General features: G+C 39.9%; 1 protein-coding gene across 1 annotated transcript in view; it reads right to left on the bottom strand.

Moving 5' to 3' along the window:
• The window catches only part of PDZD2 (PDZ domain containing 2), a 238,000-nt gene that overhangs the window by 67,085 nt on the left and 150,649 nt on the right, over positions 1 to 20,266 (bottom strand). Inside the window, exons 3-5 of the mRNA XM_070935965.1 lie at positions 18,389 to 18,531; positions 14,410 to 14,542; positions 11,737 to 11,898 (exon numbers count right to left, since the gene is read on the bottom strand). Coding sequence (XP_070792066.1) covers positions 11,737 to 11,898; positions 14,410 to 14,542; positions 18,389 to 18,531 — 438 coding nt within the window. The remainder of the gene's footprint in view (positions 1 to 11,736; positions 11,899 to 14,409; positions 14,543 to 18,388; positions 18,532 to 20,266) is intronic.

The following is a 20,266-nucleotide window of genomic DNA, read 5'->3' as shown; positions in this document are numbered from 1 at the left end:
GGCTTAACAACCGGGTTACTAACATCCTGGCAAGCCTTCCTGACATCATTAGCCTCCTGCTATTGGCCAGGTAAGCAGCGGTTGAAACCGCCTAGCCGGGTGAGCCAATCAACCCTGCAGAATTTTCTGGTTCCTATTCAACTAAGACTTTTTTTTCCTCAGCTCTTTTTCTTGGAGATCTAAATACACAAACAATTTAACGAGTTGAGTTTAAGTATTCCATCACCCAAATCAATGGGAGAGAACAAGTGTAACTTTCTATATGACAGGGTCTGTTTCGGATTAAATTTAACCTCCCCCCCCCCGGAGTTAGTTGACCATTAACCCTTTCTGGCATTCCCATGCCACGCTAATCCTCAACTGACCCAGTTAAGTAGGTTGTGGGAACACAGCCAGTTAGTAGCTCTGGATGTAAAGGCTTCCTTATGCAGCGTTTGTGTCTCAAACCAAACTTTCTTTGTGTCTGTTTACTTTATTTTTTTTAAAGACCCTAGGAAGTCAACTCATAGATGTCTTAAAATATATTCAGAAACTTATTCTTATAGGGGAAAACAATGCAAGCTCATCATAATTGAATTGAAATGTTTTAATTATGGGCCAAATTATTTAATTATTTTAAATCTATTTTAACTTTTGTATATAAAGTGTTTTACTGGGCTGTTCACCGCCCTGAGTCCGAAAGGAGAGGGGCGGTATAGAAATTTGAAAAATAAATAAATAAATAAATAAATAAATAAATAAATAAATAAATAAATAAGAGTTAGGGCGAGATTTGTTGACAAAATTATATTTTCGATGGTCTGGAGTGTAACTTAAACATGCATATTAATAATAGTGGTTTAACAAAAGACACATAATTATATTATAACCATTTAACTGGCGCACCTATTACTTGCTGATTTCAGAGCACTATAAAGGAGGAGGGGGGAGAAATGCATACAAAGAACTGAACAGAGTTTTGCCAGGAGAAAAATAACAACAAAGACTCAAAGAGAAAGCATTCTTGATTTCCCCACTCATGCCAAAAATGTACAATGTGTTGTATACACTGCAGCTTTTTTACTTCCCCCAAACCCCAGATATCATTCGGCTCTGAAAATAAACAGAAATCCTACCCGTTAAGCTTCTACGAGTTTCTCATGGGCCCCAGTTTGTAATCTTTGGCTGCCACAGTCCGCTGAAAATGCATGGGTTTTTTTATTTTTTTGCCTAGCCATCAGTGACCAAAGCCTTTTCACAAATTGCCCGTCTGCCAAGACAGTAACCGTGCCATAGGAGGTAACTGATTCTCCAGGAAATTATGCTTGTTCAGTTCTGAATGCATATTGCTAATTAAAAACAGGATTTTAAAGAATTCAGAAAACCTGGCTGATTTTTCTCAAGAGGCAACTTTTCCAAGAACATTTTTTTTTTGTTGTTCACAACAGGCAAGAAAGAAGCTCAAAAGGTTTAGCCTGGTACTTACAATAACTTCATATGTATCTCATCACACAAACACATACACAAACGCAAACACATACACAAACGCACAAAGAGCCCCCCCCACACACACACACAGATCACTGTCTCTGTGAGATTCAGAAGGCATTCGCTATGGTAGCTGAGTGTTACTCTGCATCTCTTCAGGATTTCTGTTACGTAAGGGGAGGAATGAGACTTAATCGGAGTTTACTTATTTTTCCTTGTGAAATGAAATATTGGGCTTCCTCTGCTTAAAGAAACAAAAAGACTATTGGTGTAGGATATGTACAATGATAATATTTATTTGGGAAAAAATAAGGAGAAACTTGAAAAAGGAGCAAGTCTGAAACAGGGCCATTGGGATAAAAAATATAATTGTTTATGGATATAACTTTGTCTTACAAAACAATTCAACAAGAGAGAAGCCAAAAAAAATAAGTAATTAAATTAAATAAATCTAAAGACAGCTGAAATGGACTGTCCTTTACAAAAAAGGAATGTATGGTTACTGAAGAATATGATAGATTTGTCTCTTATTATATCTGATGCATAGAACATAGATATGGATTTTTTAAAAAAAATTTGCTTCCCTGCGATATTAAAGTCTAAAGTTACCTTCTCTAAAGAAGCAGAATCTTCATAGATTCATGGTGGAAAACAGCATTTTACCCCAAAGAATTTACTCTAAAATGATATGGGGATAACTACAAACTGGGATGACATTTTCATCCCTGCCTCTTTTAGAGACAAGTCATTACCACTGTAGAGAGACCCTGTTGGGTGGCCCCCTGGACACAGAACATTGCTCATCTCTCGCCTGGCAGAAGATACAGCCACTTTCCCCCATTACTGATTAGTAAGTAAAATAGGTATCCTGAAAGCCAACTCTGTTGCATACTTCATTTTTCATTGCTGTATTGTATATGATACACTGGGGAAATGAAGGAGTCAAGTAGCCTCTAATTGCTTTTAAGAAGGGCTTTCAAAGTTTTGGTGTGCTTTTTTAGCATTTCCACCTATTCAAATTACAAGGGACTTTTGATGATTGAATCGTTAACTCACTTCCTGATTTTTTTTTTATATCTTTTAAAACAGGTTTAGGAATAATAGGTTCCCATATTTTCCTGTCCAAACAAGGACCTTTTCTCCTGCCAGAAATGTTTTAATTTCAGCTGTTAATTATGGTATTCCCCATTATTATATGTTACTTTTTTTATAGATTGTTGATTATTAGTACTTATACTATTTATGACAGCTGGTGGTGTTGTTAAAAACACCGGGCTAGAAGCTGAGAAAGTGTCAGTTCTTGTCTTGTCTTAGGCATGAAGCCAGCAGGGTAACCTTGGTCCAGTCATTGTCCTTCAGCCCTGGAAGAAGTAAATGGCAAACTATTTCTGAAAATGCTGCCAGGAAAACGTCATGAATTTGTCCAGACAATCACCAGGAGTCAAGTCACTGACTTGAAGGATATACTGTATTTTTCAGACTATAAGACGCACCGGAGTATAAGACGTACCTAGATTTCGAAGAGGAAAACAAGAAAAAAAAGTTTTTGGCTTCCATGCGTCTGGTATTTGCCCTCCCCGCCCCCCAGGAGCACTCCGCAGGCCTCCCAAACCCTCTGCACATCTCATTTTTGCCAAAAACAAGCCCGTTTTTCACCTCCTGAACTCCTCACGTGTCCCATTTTTGCCCTCCCCAGCCCCCAGGAGTACTCTGCAGGCCTCCTAAACCCTCTGCACACCCCGTTTTTGGTGAAAATGGTCCTGTTTTTGGCAAAAACGGGACACGTGGGATGGGCCCCACCCCAAGTAGAACTTGTGCATAATTTGGGGGGGGATGTCCTCTTGGACTCTTGGCTCCTCCTCAATGAAAAGTGGCAGCCATGGCCAAGAGGACTGTAGTCTAAATCAATTCTGGATATACACCAGAAGGTCCTTCTCACCTCACAATCACTAATGCCCTGTGATGGCCTCCTACACCTTCTATTGTAGAAGGACTACTTTTTTTGCTCCCTGGGTTGCAATGATACTAGATATGCAGGATCAATTCAAGGTTTTGATTGTCATCTATAAAGCCTTTCATAGTTTAGGTCTGTTGTGACGGAGGCCCACGTAGTGATTACCAAACAATTCAGTCCTGAACAAACTTATTTTATTAAAACAGATGAGAATTAATTCATTCTCAGCTTTAGTCCAAAACAAATCCTTCGGCCTTATTACCAACCTTTGATGCCTTTGGCAGGTTGCCAAAGGCTTTTCTTGGCAAAAAACCCACAAAGTACAAGAGACGCTGATAAGAAGCACTGGAATCAATGTTACTTTTCTACAAAGAACCCAACAGCTCGTTGCTGCTCTTTTAAGCCTTATGGGAGTGGCCAATCATCTTCTGGCCTTACTCCCAAGTCATCCTTTTTCCTTCAGCTGCTCTTGCCTTCTAGCAGCACTTCGCATGCGTGCACTAGGAACAGGCTCCTCCTGTTCCTCTGCCTCTCTGCTGTCTGCCTCTGGAGGCTCCGGAATCTGTGCATCGCTCCCAGATGGCCCTGGCCTCATCTTTGCCTCCAATGCAGAGCCCTCATCCGGGCCTTCCCCTGACTCCAAGACTGGCCCATTGTCCCCCCCAGCCTCCTCACTGTCTGACTCCACTGCCAGGTCCGCAGGCTGCTGGCGGATCACAACAGGGTCTTAGTCAGCTACAGGACTGCCTTTGCTCTATTGTTTCTGCGCAACCAATAAGAACTGGAAGAGCTGGTGCACTTCAGGTCCAGCTGTAAAGCATTAGGAGATGTCCCTTTCCAGTGGAACATGAAGGATCTGATCCCCAGTAGTAATTGCTGATGTTTGATATGTTTGGTTTTCATCTTCCCAGTGCATACCATTAAATCTTCTGATCCTATCTGGTTTTAGGTGTTACTTATCCAATGCTTTTAACAGTAAGCTGAAGCCACCCAGAATCACTCCATGATTGAATTATAACAAAAGGCAAGAAATGCATAAATAAATAAGCCTAGTAAAACATATAAACTCTGCACCGAAGGGTAAAACGTTCCAGGGAGTGAACGTACCAGTTTGCCTTTGGGTAAACTGTTATGGGGTGATTGGCTGCATTTATTCCGACAATTTTGCTCCCTTTTCATTCTTTAATAAAAAGAAGGACTAGGGGTCACACAATAGCAGTGTTCCGATATCTCAGGGGTTGCCACAAAGCAGAGAATCACTATATGATTGGATGCATTTAATAAAGAACCTAACTTCTGTACATTACACAAGAAAATTCCCATTGGGCATCTTTATTCGAAGTACAGCAATCTTATTTGCTAAAGGTTTGCCCTATGCATTACTCCACATAATTAATTCCATACATTCCGTACATGTATTTTTACAGTGGCAACTACCGTATTTTCCGGCGTATAAGACAACTGGGCGTATAAGACGACCCCAAACTTTTCCTGTTAAAATATAGGGTTTGAGCTATACTCACCGTATAAGACTACTCCTCTTCCAACGCACACCAAATAAAAATTAAAAAACATCAACTGGCTCACCCACAATGTAAAAGCAGCTGTGCTACACCCAAAATGACCCCTGCAACAAGCAGGAACCTCACACAGCCACAAAAAGTCCAAAAAAACAACTTTCACACTTTACACACACACAACACAACACAACTGGCTCACCCGCAATGTAAAAGCAGTTGTGCTAGACCCAAAATGGCCCCTGCAACAAGCAGGAACCTCACATAGCCACAAAAAGCCCAAAAACCCAACTTTCACACTTTACATACACAAAATTCCACATACAGCTTTGTGAGATTTTGTGTGTTTGTGTAGTTAGAGTGAAACACTACAGAAACACACTAAATCTCAGAAAGCTGCACAAATATTATTTTATTTTATTTTATTTTTATTTTTATATGAAAGCTAAATTTAAAACTTCCTAAACTTTAAATGACTAGGTCTAAAAAAGAACAACTAAAAAAAAACCCAATTAACTATTTTTTTTTAAAGATCCCAAAGGGGAAAAAAACTTACCCAATAGAACAGGGGTCTCCAACCTTGGCAACTTTAAGACTTGTAGACTTCAACTCCCAGAATTCCTCAGCAAGCTTTGCTTTGCTGGCTGAGGAATTCTGGGAGTTGAAGTCCATAACTTCCTGCCTGCTTGATTGCAGGCAGGGAGTTGCTTGCTGATGGAATGGATTCAGGCAAGCGAAGCAAGGCAAGCGTTGCGACTAGCAGCTAAGGTAAGCAAGCTGGAGGGGGAAAACTTTTTTCCTTTTACATGGCTCTGGCGATCCCAGCTGAGTTGTCTGATTAGCAGGCAACTCAACTGGGATTGTCAGAGCCTTTCGAGCTGGTCTGCCTGGTTACAGGAGAACAACACCCGGCGTATAAGACGACCCCCGATTTTTGAGAAGATTTTCATGTATTAAAAAGTCGTCTTATACGCCAGAAAATACGGGTATATCAGAAAGTAGGCAGTCAGAAAGAAATAATTTTGAAAAATGCATTCTATTCAGTGAAAATTAGCGGCCTGGGGAGAGTTAAGATAATACAACTGATCCCTTCGAATATAAAATACACAGCAAAATTCTTTGCCTTTTGTATAAATGAATGGTTGCTATTTTAAAACAGTGTTAAATGACACATGTATATCTTAGAATTTTCAACACCTGCAGAAACATTATACTGTATTTTTTTTGCAACTCCACATGGAAGGAAAATGTGGTTTTCCCACTATCATTTTGTGATCAGAGCTTTCTATGAGCAGATCTGAGTCTCAAGATTGATTATTCATATGATTAGTTTTGAAAATATCCCCTTATTATTTGCAAAGTTGTATTACAGTAACTGCACGGCTGAAGGCCATGATGGTTAAGAGTTACAGTAACTGAAGTCCAACACATTTGGAAGGTAAGAAAACCTCAAGGCATGGGGCCAGGCTAACCCAGAATAGCCAAATTAGAAAATCCCACAAGCAACTGATACTTAAAAATATAGTACACATTACATTAATAAGTTAAGATTTATTGATTTTTAAAGGCATCCAAAATTGGTTGCTTAATGGTAGAGACAGCATTATGAATAATCTACAATAAATTGGCATTGTATCTTAGTTGTTTAAATCAGTCTCCTGAAATAAAAATTGGGGAAAATCTGGACTCAATATTGCCATGTTTTGTGTTATTCCAAAGATGCCTTTTTAAAAGGCAATTGGACTTTCTCGTTTTTTCCTTGAAGACATTTCACTTCTCATCCAAGAAGCTTCTTCAATTCTGACTGAATGGTGGAGAATGGAAGGATTTATATTCCTTTTATATTCCTTCATCTGGTCTTTGCTTTCTTTCTCACTGCAGGGCCAGTGCAATGTGTAACATGTTCACACTGATACAATAGGACTGGGTGTTTTGTTAATATGATTTATTGGATTAGGGATTTTCTGTCTTCACTGTGAGTCATATTGTGTTGGGAGGGGTGCACAGAGGGAGCTCAACAAATCTCATTGTACATATGTTGTGCACTGCAGGGGTGGGTTCTAAATTTTTTTACTACCGGTTCTGTGGGCATAGTTTATTTTGTGGGTGTAGCTTGATGGTCATGTGACAATTCTTTAGGATTTAGCACAGGTACTGGTCTACCAGGCTTTTAACTACTTCCAGAGCTTTACCGGTCTACCCATTTATTTTTGCAGGCACTGGTATACCCATTTATTTTTGCAGGAACCGGTCTACTCATGTATTTTTGCAGGCACTGGTCTACTCATTTATTTTTGCAGGCACCGGTCTACTCATTTGTTTTTGGAGGCACCAGTCTACCACCAAACTGCCTTTTACCACTGATCAGCTGTAGGGCGGCTCTTTGAAGCCCCGCAGCAAGAGTTTAAACAGTTTTTCCTTATAACCCATCAGCTGGGACTCAGGAGGCAGCAATAGATTGGGGGTGGGGCCAAATAAAAGATAAGAATAACACGGGGGGGGGGGGCAGAACTGGTTCAGTGATGTCATATCATCACCGCTACCGGCTCCGTGGAACCGGGCTGAACCGGGAGGAACCCACCACTGGTGCACTGACAATAAAGATTTGAAATTGAACAAAGGCTGCTAATGACCAGAGGACTGCAAAGAATATAAATCCTTACATCCTTTCATTCTGCACCATTCAGTCAGAACTAAAGAAGCTTCTTGGATGAGAAGCAATACATTGTTCACATTTTCTGGGTGGTCATAGGGAATTCTTTTATCAGTTCTTATTCTTCCATTCAGCTCTAACTGACTCGGCTACAAAAAAGGCTGACCCACCTTAACCCTTGCCAGAGTTAGTGTGTTGTCTGAATGCAACTGAATGTGTGAAGCAGGTTCTTTAAATAAAACTTCAGGTAGTCCTCAATTTACAACAGTTCTCAACAGTTCATTTAGTGACCGTTCAAAGTTACCATGGCACTGAAAAAAAGTGACTTATGGCCATTTTTCACAGTTGCAACCTTTGTAGCATCCCCATGATCATGGGAATCAAAATTCAGATGCTTGGCAAAATGGTTCATACTTACAACTATTGCTAAGTCAAGAGATCAACTTTTGCAACCTTTCGACAAGCAGAATCAATGGGAAAGCCAGATTCATTTAACAACCAGGTTACTAACTTATCAACTGCAGTGATTCACTTAACAACAAGAAAGGTCATAAAATGGGGGGGGAAACCAAATGTCTCACTTAACAACAGAAATTTGGGGTTCAATTGTAGTAATAAGTCGAGGACTAGCTGCATTGTCTTAACATGTCTTTATTTATTTAGGTAGTTCTTTATTAAATCCATACGCTGCTCATCTCACTGCCAAGTGATTCTGTGTATGTACAAGTCAATCTACTGCACCACCAGTGACCTATTTTCTGGAAGTAGCGAAGAATAGGCAGGTGCTATTTAGCTGGGCATAAATCTATTCAATTACTCAATTATAAAATTTTAATGCTTGGACTTTAATATTTTATTGTAATTATAGACTTGCCTTTCAGATTCTGATTCAATTAGACAGTTAGATCCAATTTGTGCTTTCAAATATGTGCTTGCTCTATTGTGCCTCATTCTCTGAACTAACAGAGTGATTCCTGTAAACCCCTGTGGATTGATCTGTCTCCCTGGGCAGTCTCATTTCTACACAAAATGTGAAGAAAGTTGTCTTACGGGGTGAAACCACTAATCCCCTATCTCAACACTGTCAATACTGCAGTAGCTGACCAAGGTTTAAAATCCTAATAGCTGTTGACACTTTTTGGAGCTTTTTGTTCTACTTTGTTACGGAATGTGATTGAACCAGAATAGAGCTGGAAGAGACCTTGGAGATCTTCTAGTCCAACCCCCTGCTCAAACAGGGGACCCTATATCCGTGATGGCGAACTGAACCGGGGCGACGGCTCGCGTGCCCACAGAGAGGGCGCTGTGTGGCACACAGCGCCCTCTCTGTTGGCACGCGAGCTGTCGCCCCAATTCAGTTCCACCACGCATGCATGCGCACCTCCCGCCAGCCAGCTGGTTGTCGGGTCTCTGCCGCGCATGTGCGGGGGGGCACATGCATGTGGGGGGCACACATGTGTGAAGCGGTGCGTGTGCACGGGTGGTGAATGTGCGGGGTCGTGCAGGGGACCACGTGCGTATGCAGGAAGATGCATGCGGGGAGGCAGTGCAAACATTGCATTTTGGGGGTTCCGGCACGTGCTTGCGTGCTTTGGGCACTCGGTTTGGAAAAGGTTAGCCATCATTGCCTTATACCATTTCAGACTTGTGGCTGTTCAGATTTTTCTTAAAAACCTCCAATGATGAAGCACCTACTTCATCTGCCTAGTTATTCATTCACTCACTTAATTGTTCTAATCACAAGTCTCCTATCTTCAAACTCTTATACTAGTCACCTGATCTCTCCGAAATCTAACACATCATAACCTTTAAATACTTGTATATTCTGCACCAGAAACTGTACCACTGGAGGAAAAAAAACTATTAAGAAAATAAGATGACATTTTGCAAGGAGGCCAACTCTCTATTCCTCATTAAAGCAGCTGCCTCTTTTGCTCTGTACAAATGTAAAAATGATGCAGCTCCTTTAAAGGGGTGTTTCATCTGCATTTTTAACGCGATTCTTAAAGAAGCCTTTAAAAAGGTGTGGCTCTTTAATGCGTAGCAGAAAAATAATCGCACAAATACCCAAGCACTTCTTCTGATCATTTTCCAAGCATGCTTAGCCCTACAAATAGATGGCTAAAGTAGTTAATATAAATAAAGCTAGGTTCCTTATCTTAATTTATTCCTCTATGGTTAGATATGTTTTATCCTTATCCTCCAACTCTAACCCCTTCAATTACTCAAAGATATCCTGCTCTCTTTTGTATTTCTGCCCATAGTCCCTTGCTTGGAATTTGAAATGGCTACAAGCAATTACATATTATAAGGAAAGAGGATATTGGACCAGACAGGTCTCCAAACTGATCAAATGGGGGCTTCCATATCTTCCTAGGTCCAGCTTAATTCTTTGGAGCAGGGGTTTCTATAATATTTACCTCAAACTGAATAGCTCCAGATGGTAATTGATAAATAAATCACTAAAACAGCCATCAAGAGCAGATCCAGAATCAATATATTACACAAAGAATGAGGTAAGAAGAAGCTAAGAAAGAAACTGACTTATTTATACAAAGTACAATATCTTCTACAAAGGTCACAAGGAGTTCGTTGGGAGTTTGGCTAAAATGAAATATTAAATATGAAAATAATCCACAGTGACACACTGAAGTCCAATCACTGAAAGTCAATAAACGTTGGTTTAAGTGGACTGAAATGGAATTGTGCTTATCTGCTCCCTTCCTCTTCTAGTCAAATTAAACCAGTTTCTTTTGTGAGGGAGAATTGTGGTTGATGCTGGCCATTTTTCATTATGCTTTATAAAAGAACAAGAGCATAGTCAATCTTGATCTAATAAGCCATCATGGTTTATTTAGCAAAGAATCTTATGTCTGAATTATTTTTTTAGTAAATTGCAATGATAGTCTTTCTAAAGAAAGCAAAATATGATTCTCTGATAAACCTCTAAAGCAGCTGCAATTGCTAAAAGAAACGACCAACATGTTAATCAATATTTGTTCAAATAGTATTTCAGTGAAGTAATAAATGTCATTTGGTTTGCAATTTTAAGCAAGCTCACATCATTCACATTAATAAGCAAATTTATCTCAACTTTCTGATACAAGGCTCCATACAGTACATGGAGACAAAATACATACTGTACCTCCAAGAACATGTTAAAGGTAAAGGTTCCCCTCACACATATATGCTAATCGTTCCCGACTCTAGGGGGCAGTGCTCATTTCCGTTTCAAAGCCGAAGAGCCAGTGCTGCCCGAAGACATCTCTGTGGTCATGTGGCCGGCATGACTAAACACCAAAGGCGCATGGAACGCTGTTACCTTCCCACCAAAGGTGGTCCCTATTTTTCTACTTGCATTTTTTACGTGCTTTCGAACTGCTAGGTTGGCAGAAGCTGGGACAAGTAACGGGAGCTCACCCCGTTACACAGGTTATTACTAGGGATTTGAACCACTGAACTGCCGACCTTTCGATTGACAAGCTCAGCGTCTTAGCCACTGAGTCACCACGTCCCCTTAACCACGTCCCCAAGAATGTGTACATGTACATAAATAAAACTTGCCTGTTCTTTAAACAAAGAAGAATTTGAGTGGAATTGACTTGTAAAGAAAAGTATCTTTTCAATAGAAGTTGACTCCTCCTTATCATATTATGGAGACATCTATGTATGTACCTTTATTGACATCATTACAAAAGTGATTTGTCACTGCCTTCTTCCAGAGGGTTTTTCAATTTTCCAGATTAGCCTAGAAACCTGGCTTGCAATGATAGCCAAGTACTAACCATTTTCAATGTTTCGGTTTTGGAGACCAGCCCATTTAGCTTTTTGAGACCAACCCAAGTGAGATTTTTAGCTATGCAAAGCTGAGCTGGGCAGGGCATATCCCAATATATAAGTTTCCTGGGAAAGTTCATATTTACAGTCCCAAAGATGCTTTTTCCAAAAGGCAAAGTGGACTTTCTTGGTTTTTTTTTTCTTTGAAAAAGTTTCACTTCTCATCCAAGAAGCATCTTCAGTTCTTGGATGAGAAACAAAACATTTTCAAGGAAAAAAACCAAGAAAGTCCAGTTGTCTTTTGGAAAAGCACCTTTGGGACAACCATGACCTGGATGATTGAGCATCTTCATAAACATCATACTTACAGGTTCCAGGACTTCTGATTCTGGGGCCTTTCCATCCTCTTCTTCCGGTGCTTCATTCTCCTTATTGTCAATCCAGGTGGCCGTATCCTGAGCAGAACAAGTGCTAATTAAGTCTGGCAAACTTGTAGATGGATAATGAAGAACATCTTCTTCTGCTCCTTCCTACAAGGGAAGAACGATACATGCCATTATATATATATATATATTTATTATTTATTGGTTCGATTTATATGCTGCCCTTCTCCAGAGACTCAGGGCTGCTTACAATGCGTTAAGCAATAGCCTTCATACTTTTGTATATACCTGCTTAGTAGGGCTTTTGCCCCCCCCAAGCGGTGTTCTTTTTTATACAAAGTCAGCTTATTGCCCCCACAATCCGGGTCCTCATTTTATCTACCTTGAAAGGATGGAAGGCTGAGTCAACCTTGAGCCTGGTGAGTTTTGAACTTGCAGTAATTGCAGGCAGCTGGTGCTACTTAACAGCACTTTAGTCTGCTGCGCCACCAAGGCTCTTATGAGTATATTCATTCAATAGTTGGTACAGCAACCCTACAAAGTAAGCATCACACTATAGATAATGATCAGTTGCCAAGATTTCCCTTGGCTGCTACAGTAATACTGGAAAAAGGTTTTTTTAAAAAAAGTTAATTTCCATCTTTGATGTACTTGAGATCATTGGACATGTTGAAGAATGAATTAGCTCATTCAAACATAAAGTCCTTGTTTAAGTCCTTTGCAATTGTGATAAAAAAAATAATTTTGTGACAAATTCCTGCATTTACGTTTGCAAAGCAAAGCCAAACTAAGATCATAAACACAATCATGGTTTCACTTAGCGACCGCTTCACTTAATGATCAAATTGTCAGCCCCAGTTGTGGTCCTAAATAAGGACTCCCTATAATCCTTGCATACTTGTAGGCAACCTATTTCCATAATCTCAACACTTTGTTGTAAACTAGGTGAGATGGGCACCACATAAATTTCATAAATAAGCAGCAGCTTCCTATCAAAATAATTGCTTTTCATATAATTGCCATGTAGCAGGTTTCCAGCCACCCACTTTGCTATTTCTAAAGTATTTTAGCTGGTTTTATAAATAGTTTTTTTGGAAAGTTACTCTAGGATAAGGGAATTGAAAGACTGCCTTTGAAGGAGTGGATATCTTGACTAGAGGGAAACCACTGTTTCCAGCATTACTAGCCAAACATTCACAGCTCTTTTCCAATCAGTAAATTCACCAAAAGGTACAGCTAAGAATTGCCTTTTCCATGGACTCCATTTGACAAATGCCATTCAGAGTCAACAGTTGATTCTCCAAGTGATGGGAGATCAAGAACCAAACGTGTTTGGGCAAAATACTCCTTGGTTTCACTCGCAAAAATGGATGCCACACTGTTTTTAATTAGTTTAGTTAGCTTTGTGCTTTTATTGCACAACTGACATATAACTGATAAAATCCATATTGTTACCCACCCCAGTTGCAATAATAAAAGAAACGTATGCTTTTAGTTCACATAAAACATGTTTTGGCAGAGCTACTTCCTCCAAGATTTTAAGTCAGTTCCACAGAAGGTATAAGTGCAGGAAGAATTTATGGAAAGATGGAGCAATTTGGCAAGGAGCCAAACTCCATCAACTAAGAAAAAGCTTACTGACAGCCATTCTAAATGGCTTTAACTGATACCAATCAGAGAGAAAAACAAGGTGTTGCCAAATATGTTGGATAGTTAATAACTCCAACTGTTGCTGAAGTCACTTTAGTGTTGCACACCTTAAGACTTGTTCCACTAAACATGAACGCAATTGGATAGTTGTTCAATTATAGGACTAGAATTTAAATTTATACCAAGTCATCTATAGAGGGTCTCCAACCTTGACAACTTAAAGTTGCCAAGGTTGGAAATCCCTGACCTACAATACATATTAAGTCTGAAAATGTACTTGAACAACTGAAATTATTTTTATTATTCACTTCAAGGATTGGGAATCTTTGATCTTCTAGCTGTTTTTGGACTACAGTTACCATCATTTCTGATAATCAGCCAACCTGATGTGAGAGGTCAACAATAGCTATCTGCTGATTTCCCATTCCCTGAGTTATCTCATCACAAGATAGTAAGTACCTTCTCAGAAAGTCACAGTAGGATTCAATCAATCTTACATATGGTATGATATAGTTGATTAAGACGCCTGCAGAACAGGGAAATGGAGCTTCAACCTGGCTAAAGATTGAACCAGATTTCTATACCATGTTGAAGATGAACTCAAAATGCCTCCACTTATTGGAAGTTTCAGAAATTTTAAAAAATAAAATGGATGCTTTAAACATCTGCAAGGTTTTAAAGCTTCCATTTTACTCTACAGTATAACATCCTGATTTTAAAAAGTGGTCTTATTCCACCTGCTGTCAACTCCAATTCCCAGTTGATTCTCTCCATGGTTTTAATGGCCCTTCATAGAAAAATAAAGTTTTCCAAGTCCTGAACTAATTGATCAAATCTTCTCATAAGGTAGATTTGTAACGTTGATGTCCATCCATTCATTCTTTTCTTCTTAGTCAGTTTTGCATTTTCAACTCTAAACTAAAGGTGGTGATCACATTTTATGAAAAGAACCTTGTAATCTTCTATGCTTTCTTCAACATATGAAATAATATAAATAAAATTACTTACCCTGCTTGCCACTACTAGGTACACAAGGCCTTCAGCTGACCGAAGTAGAGCAACGGCATCTTGATGGGAGAGACCAACCAAAGACTGGCCATTGATCATTAGAAGCTCATCACCCACCTTCAGCCTGCCATCTCTAAGTAAATAAAGAATAAAACAGGCTTTATACCATTCAAAAAGCCCTACCTCATGTGCTTAGCTTCTTCAGACTTAAAAAGAGGACTTGACAAGCTGGAAAACTCATGATGATATCAGAGGTCAAAGGCTGTAGCTAAAATATTCCTTAGTAAATGTTTATCTCCATCCCAAGATTAAGAAATGGACAAATAAGTGGCCATGCTTGATCTGGAAAACATGACTCCATCCCATCCTCTTCAGAGGGAAATTTCAAGGTGAACATCAGAGGCTGTGTCTGCATTTTGTTAATAATGAATATTCAACTCCATGTTTACTTAACACTTTCCTCTGGAGAGTCTCAGAGTGCTTTATAAACTCGAACAGCATCACTAGTAAGTAGGTCAGCTCTACTACTGAATTTTCACTCATTTGTTCTGGAGTAGTTAACTCTGCATGGACTCATTCTGGTCCTGGCCCTCAATCCTTCCCAGCATTAGGTATTGAGATGCTATTCTTAATGGTCAAGTCCCTTTAAGCAATTTTTTTTTAAGTCATTAGAAATGTCCACTCCACGCTAAGGCTCCTAGGCTTGAGAATTTGGTCTAATTTCTCATTTGGGAAAGGAAATCCCACAATTCACTGCCAGAAACTGATGTCAGAAACACAAACAAACAAAAACTTCTTCCCAAGAGAATTCTCAAAGACAAGAATTGTCACGTATCACTTTTCTTTTAAGAATTTGCCTTTAAGGTTTAGTACTTAAAAGTTAGATTGCACCCCACCCAACATGGATTGTATTTTCAATACTTTGATGGGCTGCACCTAGGTTGGCTAATGCCAAGACATTTTTTTTTTCCTGGACAAGGGCAGTCTACAACTCCCAAAAGCTACAACTTTGTAAAATGTCAGCAATTTTTTCTTTCTTTCTTTCTTGCATGGTTTTGGGCTTGGATGCAGAACTAGGTAATGACCTTGAAATCTAAGTTAGGTCATATTAAGTTAAGCCTGGAAAAAATTTTCATAGCCCCTATATAACTATCTACTTTATATTAGACCTACTGGTGCTCGTACAGATAACACATACAATACTCCCTGGTGATCTATATTCCTTTTTCAGTACTAATGAAAGTTTTATCGCAGGCCAGACAGATTACATGCAGTAAATTGTGCTATAAAAGATTGGCTTTCTTTTTTTTTTTTAATCTTACAAATTCTTCCATTCTGCAGAAAGAGGCAGAATGCTGATTCCTAATGCTGAGAGTGAGATTCTATTTGCCCCAAGACAAATTGAGTTGAAGAAGGAAACACTTAGTTACTGTAGTTGTAGTAGTATTTTGGCTTTAGATTTGCAGAAGGTCCTGGACTAGGTGCCTACAGCTGCCTTTCCCAACTTGGCTTGGAATTATGGGAATTATAGTCTAGCAGTGTGAAACTGGCATGCCTCATGCGTAGGCCACACCCACCCCAGCTCCGCAAAGGGAAAAAACATTGTGATACGTCATGTGACAGCAACGCTATGATGCACGTTTGACACCCGTGGTCTAGTGCAATGGGAGGATAAGAAATTGGTGAAGGCAGGCTGGCTTAGTTGTTGAAAAACACCAGTGAGGTATCTAATTCGTGCAATCACAACAGAGAATTTTTTTCTGTGAAATAAGTTGCCTCTGTCCTTCATTCAATTGACAGATCTCCAAAACAGCTTTTTCTTTCATTCCTCTAATCAAAATAACTCTGCTGAGAAATAAAAAGATCCAGTTACCCCACAGATACCTTGGTTCCACCCATGTTCAGGAATGCATAGATTTTAAAACAAGTATGTACAATTTATCTGTGGCAGGTTAAAAAAAAATGAATACAGATAGTCCTCAACTTACAACCATTCATTTAGTAACCGTTCAAAGTTATAATGGCAGTAGGAAAAAAATTAATGTTTTTCACAGTATTATAGCATCCCCATGGTCAATGATCAAAGTTTGGACACTTGGCAGCAGGCATGTACTTATGACGGTTGCAGGATCCCAGGGCCATGGGATCACTTTTTGTGATCTTCTGACAAGCAAATTCAACGAGAAGCCAGATTCATTTAACAACCACGTTAATCACAGAACAACTGTACTGATTCACTTAGCAAACTGTGGTTTTAAAAAAAGATCATAAGGGGGGGGGCAAAATGTGCTTAGCAATGTCTTAATTAGCAATGGAAATTTTGGGCTATGGGGTAGTTGTAAGTCGAGGATTAGTCATATGTACCGATTAGCGTTGTCCTTTTAATATATTTGATATATTTTAATATATTTGAAATATATTTGAAGTCTTAAACTTTTCAGAAGCAGCTCATTCAAAACTGTTCAGTTTTCTCTACCTTTAAATGTCACTAGTAAAACAATCTATGTAGAGGATTCAAGAACCTAAGTGTGTGTGTGTGGGGGGGGGGGGGGTTTGAGAAGGATCATTTACCTTGAATCTGCCACAGGCAGGAGGACACCCCATCAAAAGGATTTTATCCCTTAGCAGGTTTTGTTTTGAGAACAAAGCACGTTCATAATTTTTCTTCCTTATTTTTCAAGTCTTACATTTAGTATTCTTGCTAAATCTCTAGATACAGAGATCTGTTTCTCGGAGGGTATAACAACAAGAAACATGCATGCTTTTCCCCCCTCTACCAATAAGCTACTCGGGGTTACTGGGGCACCTTAGAAAAAAATATTTCTGAGAGGAAAAGCTTAGGAAATATTTTTAGCAAGGAGTTCTTGTGGGAATGCAAAAACAAAAACAAATGCAACATGATAAATCCAGAAGATTTGAGCAAAGCAGTGGTGAAATCCAATTTTTTTACTACCGGTTCTCTGGGTGTGGCTTGGTGGGCGTAGTGTGGCTTGGTGGGCGTGGCAGGGGAAGGATACTGCAAAATCTCCATTCCCACCCTTCTCCAGGGGAAGGATACTGCAAAATCCTCATTCCCTCCCCACTCCTGGGGGGAGGATATTGCAAAATCTCCATTCCCATCCCACTCTGGGGCCAGCCAGAGATGGTATTTGCCAGTTCTCCAAACTACTCAAAATTTCTGCTACCAGTTCTCCAGAACCTGTCAGAACCTGCTAGATTTCACTCCTGCCACCAAGCACAGCAAACGTTTTTGCAACAAGGGGGAGAGGACATTGTTGTCAGTAAAATGTAATGATAATAAAATTATAACAATAAATCACCCCTTCTTTCTGTAGAGATCCTCAGTCATCCAGGTCATGGTTATCCCAAAGGTGCTTTTTCAGAAAGCAACTGGACTTTCTTATTGTTTGTTTGTTTGTTTGTTTTCTTTCGAAGACGTTTCGCTTTTCGTCCAAGAAGCTTCTGCATCTCTGACAGGATTCACTCCCCATTCCCCACTATCCTGTCAGAGATGAAGAAGCTTCTTGGATGAGAAGCAAAATGTCTTCAAAAGAAAAAAAAACCAAGAAACTCAAAGTGCTGAAAAAGCACTTTTGGGATTTTTCCCAAAAAAAGCACTTTTCCCTCCCTTCTTCCCTCCTTCCCTCTCATCAGTTTTCTCAGCAAGATTTTGGAAGTGGCCCGCCATTGCCTTCTTTCTTAGGTTGAGAGAAAATGGCTGGCTCAAAGTCTTCTAACTGGTTTTGATGCCTAAGGCCAGACTAGAACTCAAAGTCTCCCAGTTTATTGATTGCTGTTGTTATATGTTGGATTTTAATACTGAAAGTTACTTTGAGAACCAATCCCGGCCAACAAGCAAGTATAAATCAGATAATGTACACATGATATCTGGTTTTGTTGTCCTTGAACTTTTGATCCCCAGGTGTAATTAAAAGTTGGGACAGACAGATTTGCATTAAAAAACCCACACAAGTGCTACCTGTGAGCTGATCCACCTTCTTCCACTCGGGCAATTATGATGGCATGAGGGGAGCGTTTGGATCCACGGCCTCCAGTGATCTGGATTCCCAGCCCGTCTGTTCCCTTCATCATGGTCATCTTCCATATCCGACAGCCTTCTCTCTGGGAGGAGACATTGAAGAGAGTCCCTGTAGTGTTATTGGGAGTAATTTGGTGGGAAATCCTTCTAACTGCATTTATCTATGGAGATGCTCAGTCATCCAGGTCATGATGGACCCAAAGGTGCTTTTTCAAAAGGCAACTGGACTTTCTTTGGTTTTTCCTTGAAGGCATTTCGCTTCTCATCCAAGAAGCTTCTTCAGCTCTGACTGGAATTTCAGTCAGAACTGAAAAAGCTTCTTGGATGAGAAGCAAAACGTCTTCAAGGAAAAAAACAAAGAAAGCCCAGTTGCCTCTTGAAAAAAGCACCTTTGGATCTAACTGCATCTCTTTTCTTCTGGTTGAGGGTAACTTTTGCAACAAGGAAGGTCACAAAGATGCAGAAAGTTTAACTTCCTCCTTGTCAGCCAAGGAAAGCTATGTGTTGGCACAACGAGAAAGCACCATTAAAGCCAATAAATCTGATGAAAACTGCTCAATGTCTGCTACCTAAAAAAATAAAAAAAATCACGAAACAGCAGCAATTTGTTTTCTCTGAGAGTCTTAACTAACTTTTTAGGTCAAAAGTTGTGTTTCCTTGGTTTACAGCAACCCTGGGAATTCCAAAGAAAGTATTAAAGTATCTGATGTGGGAGCTTTCCAATTCACGAAGTTAGCATTTCGTTTTTTTCTGTCTGTCTGCTATCTTCATTCAAAAGTGATTGATATTAGCTGGGCCTGGAGCCATAAAGGGACCTACCACAGTCAGGCATAATACAACACAGCTTCTTCCGTGAATGCAGTGGTGGGTTGCTCCCAGTTCAGGCCGGTTCGGGAGAGTCGGTAGTGGTGATGATATGACGTCAGCGAACCAGTTCTCTATGATTGTGAGCTGGGACCTCCCGCCCGCCCTCGCGTTATACCTACCTTTATTTGTCGTTTCTTAGGCCAGCTGAAAGGTGTGGCAGAGTGGATTGCCGCACCTCAACTGGGCAGAAATCTAATGCGCTTGCATGGGGCGATTGCACGCAAAGCCCGTGCGCGAAGAGAACCGGTGGTTGAACGGTTGAACCACTGCTTGAACAGTAGTGGAAACAACACTCTTTACTCACAAATATACAGATAATCCTTGACTTACAACCACAACTGGGACTGACACTCCTGTCAGTAAGCGATGGATTCATTAAGTGAGTTGCCTCCGATTTTATGACCGTTTTGCTGTGGTCATTAAGTGAGCCACATCATCATTAAGCGAATCTGACTTTCCCCATTGACTTTCCTTGTCAAAAGCCTCCTAGGAAGTCACATATGGTGATCATGTGACTCCAGGGCACAGCAATCATAGTAAATACTTGCCAGTTGTCAAACTCCCAAATTTTGATTCTGTGACCACAGGGGACACTGTAATTGAAGTAGGACAACTCAACCTGCCGCAGTCAACTCGCAGCAGGACAATTTGCCATGGCCGACTCACCGCTGGACAATCCAAGACAGAATAGCTCAAGAGAGGGGCAAGCAGAACTGCAGATCACCTAGCCTAATTTGAAGAGATTCATACTTACAGTAGTGGCCAAAATTGTGGAAACCTTTTGGGAAAAGTGTATTTTCTAAAACTAGCTAATAACACCACTTTTTTTTGGGAGTAGTACCATAAAATTATATATCAATGGAAAGATAATTTAATCAAGAATGTAATGCAATAACTTTTATGAAGGATTGCTGTTAGAATAGCAGTTACAGTATAAAGAAGAAAAGTGAA

This window comes from Pituophis catenifer, unplaced genomic scaffold (genome assembly GCF_029215685.1).
Source record: "Pituophis catenifer annectens isolate HBS135680 unplaced genomic scaffold, rPitCat1.0.hap2 SCAF_2, whole genome shotgun sequence".
In the NCBI taxonomy this organism is placed as follows: domain Eukaryota; kingdom Metazoa; phylum Chordata; class Lepidosauria; order Squamata; family Colubridae; genus Pituophis; species Pituophis catenifer.
This window is presented reverse-complemented; position numbering and strand designations above follow the sequence as displayed.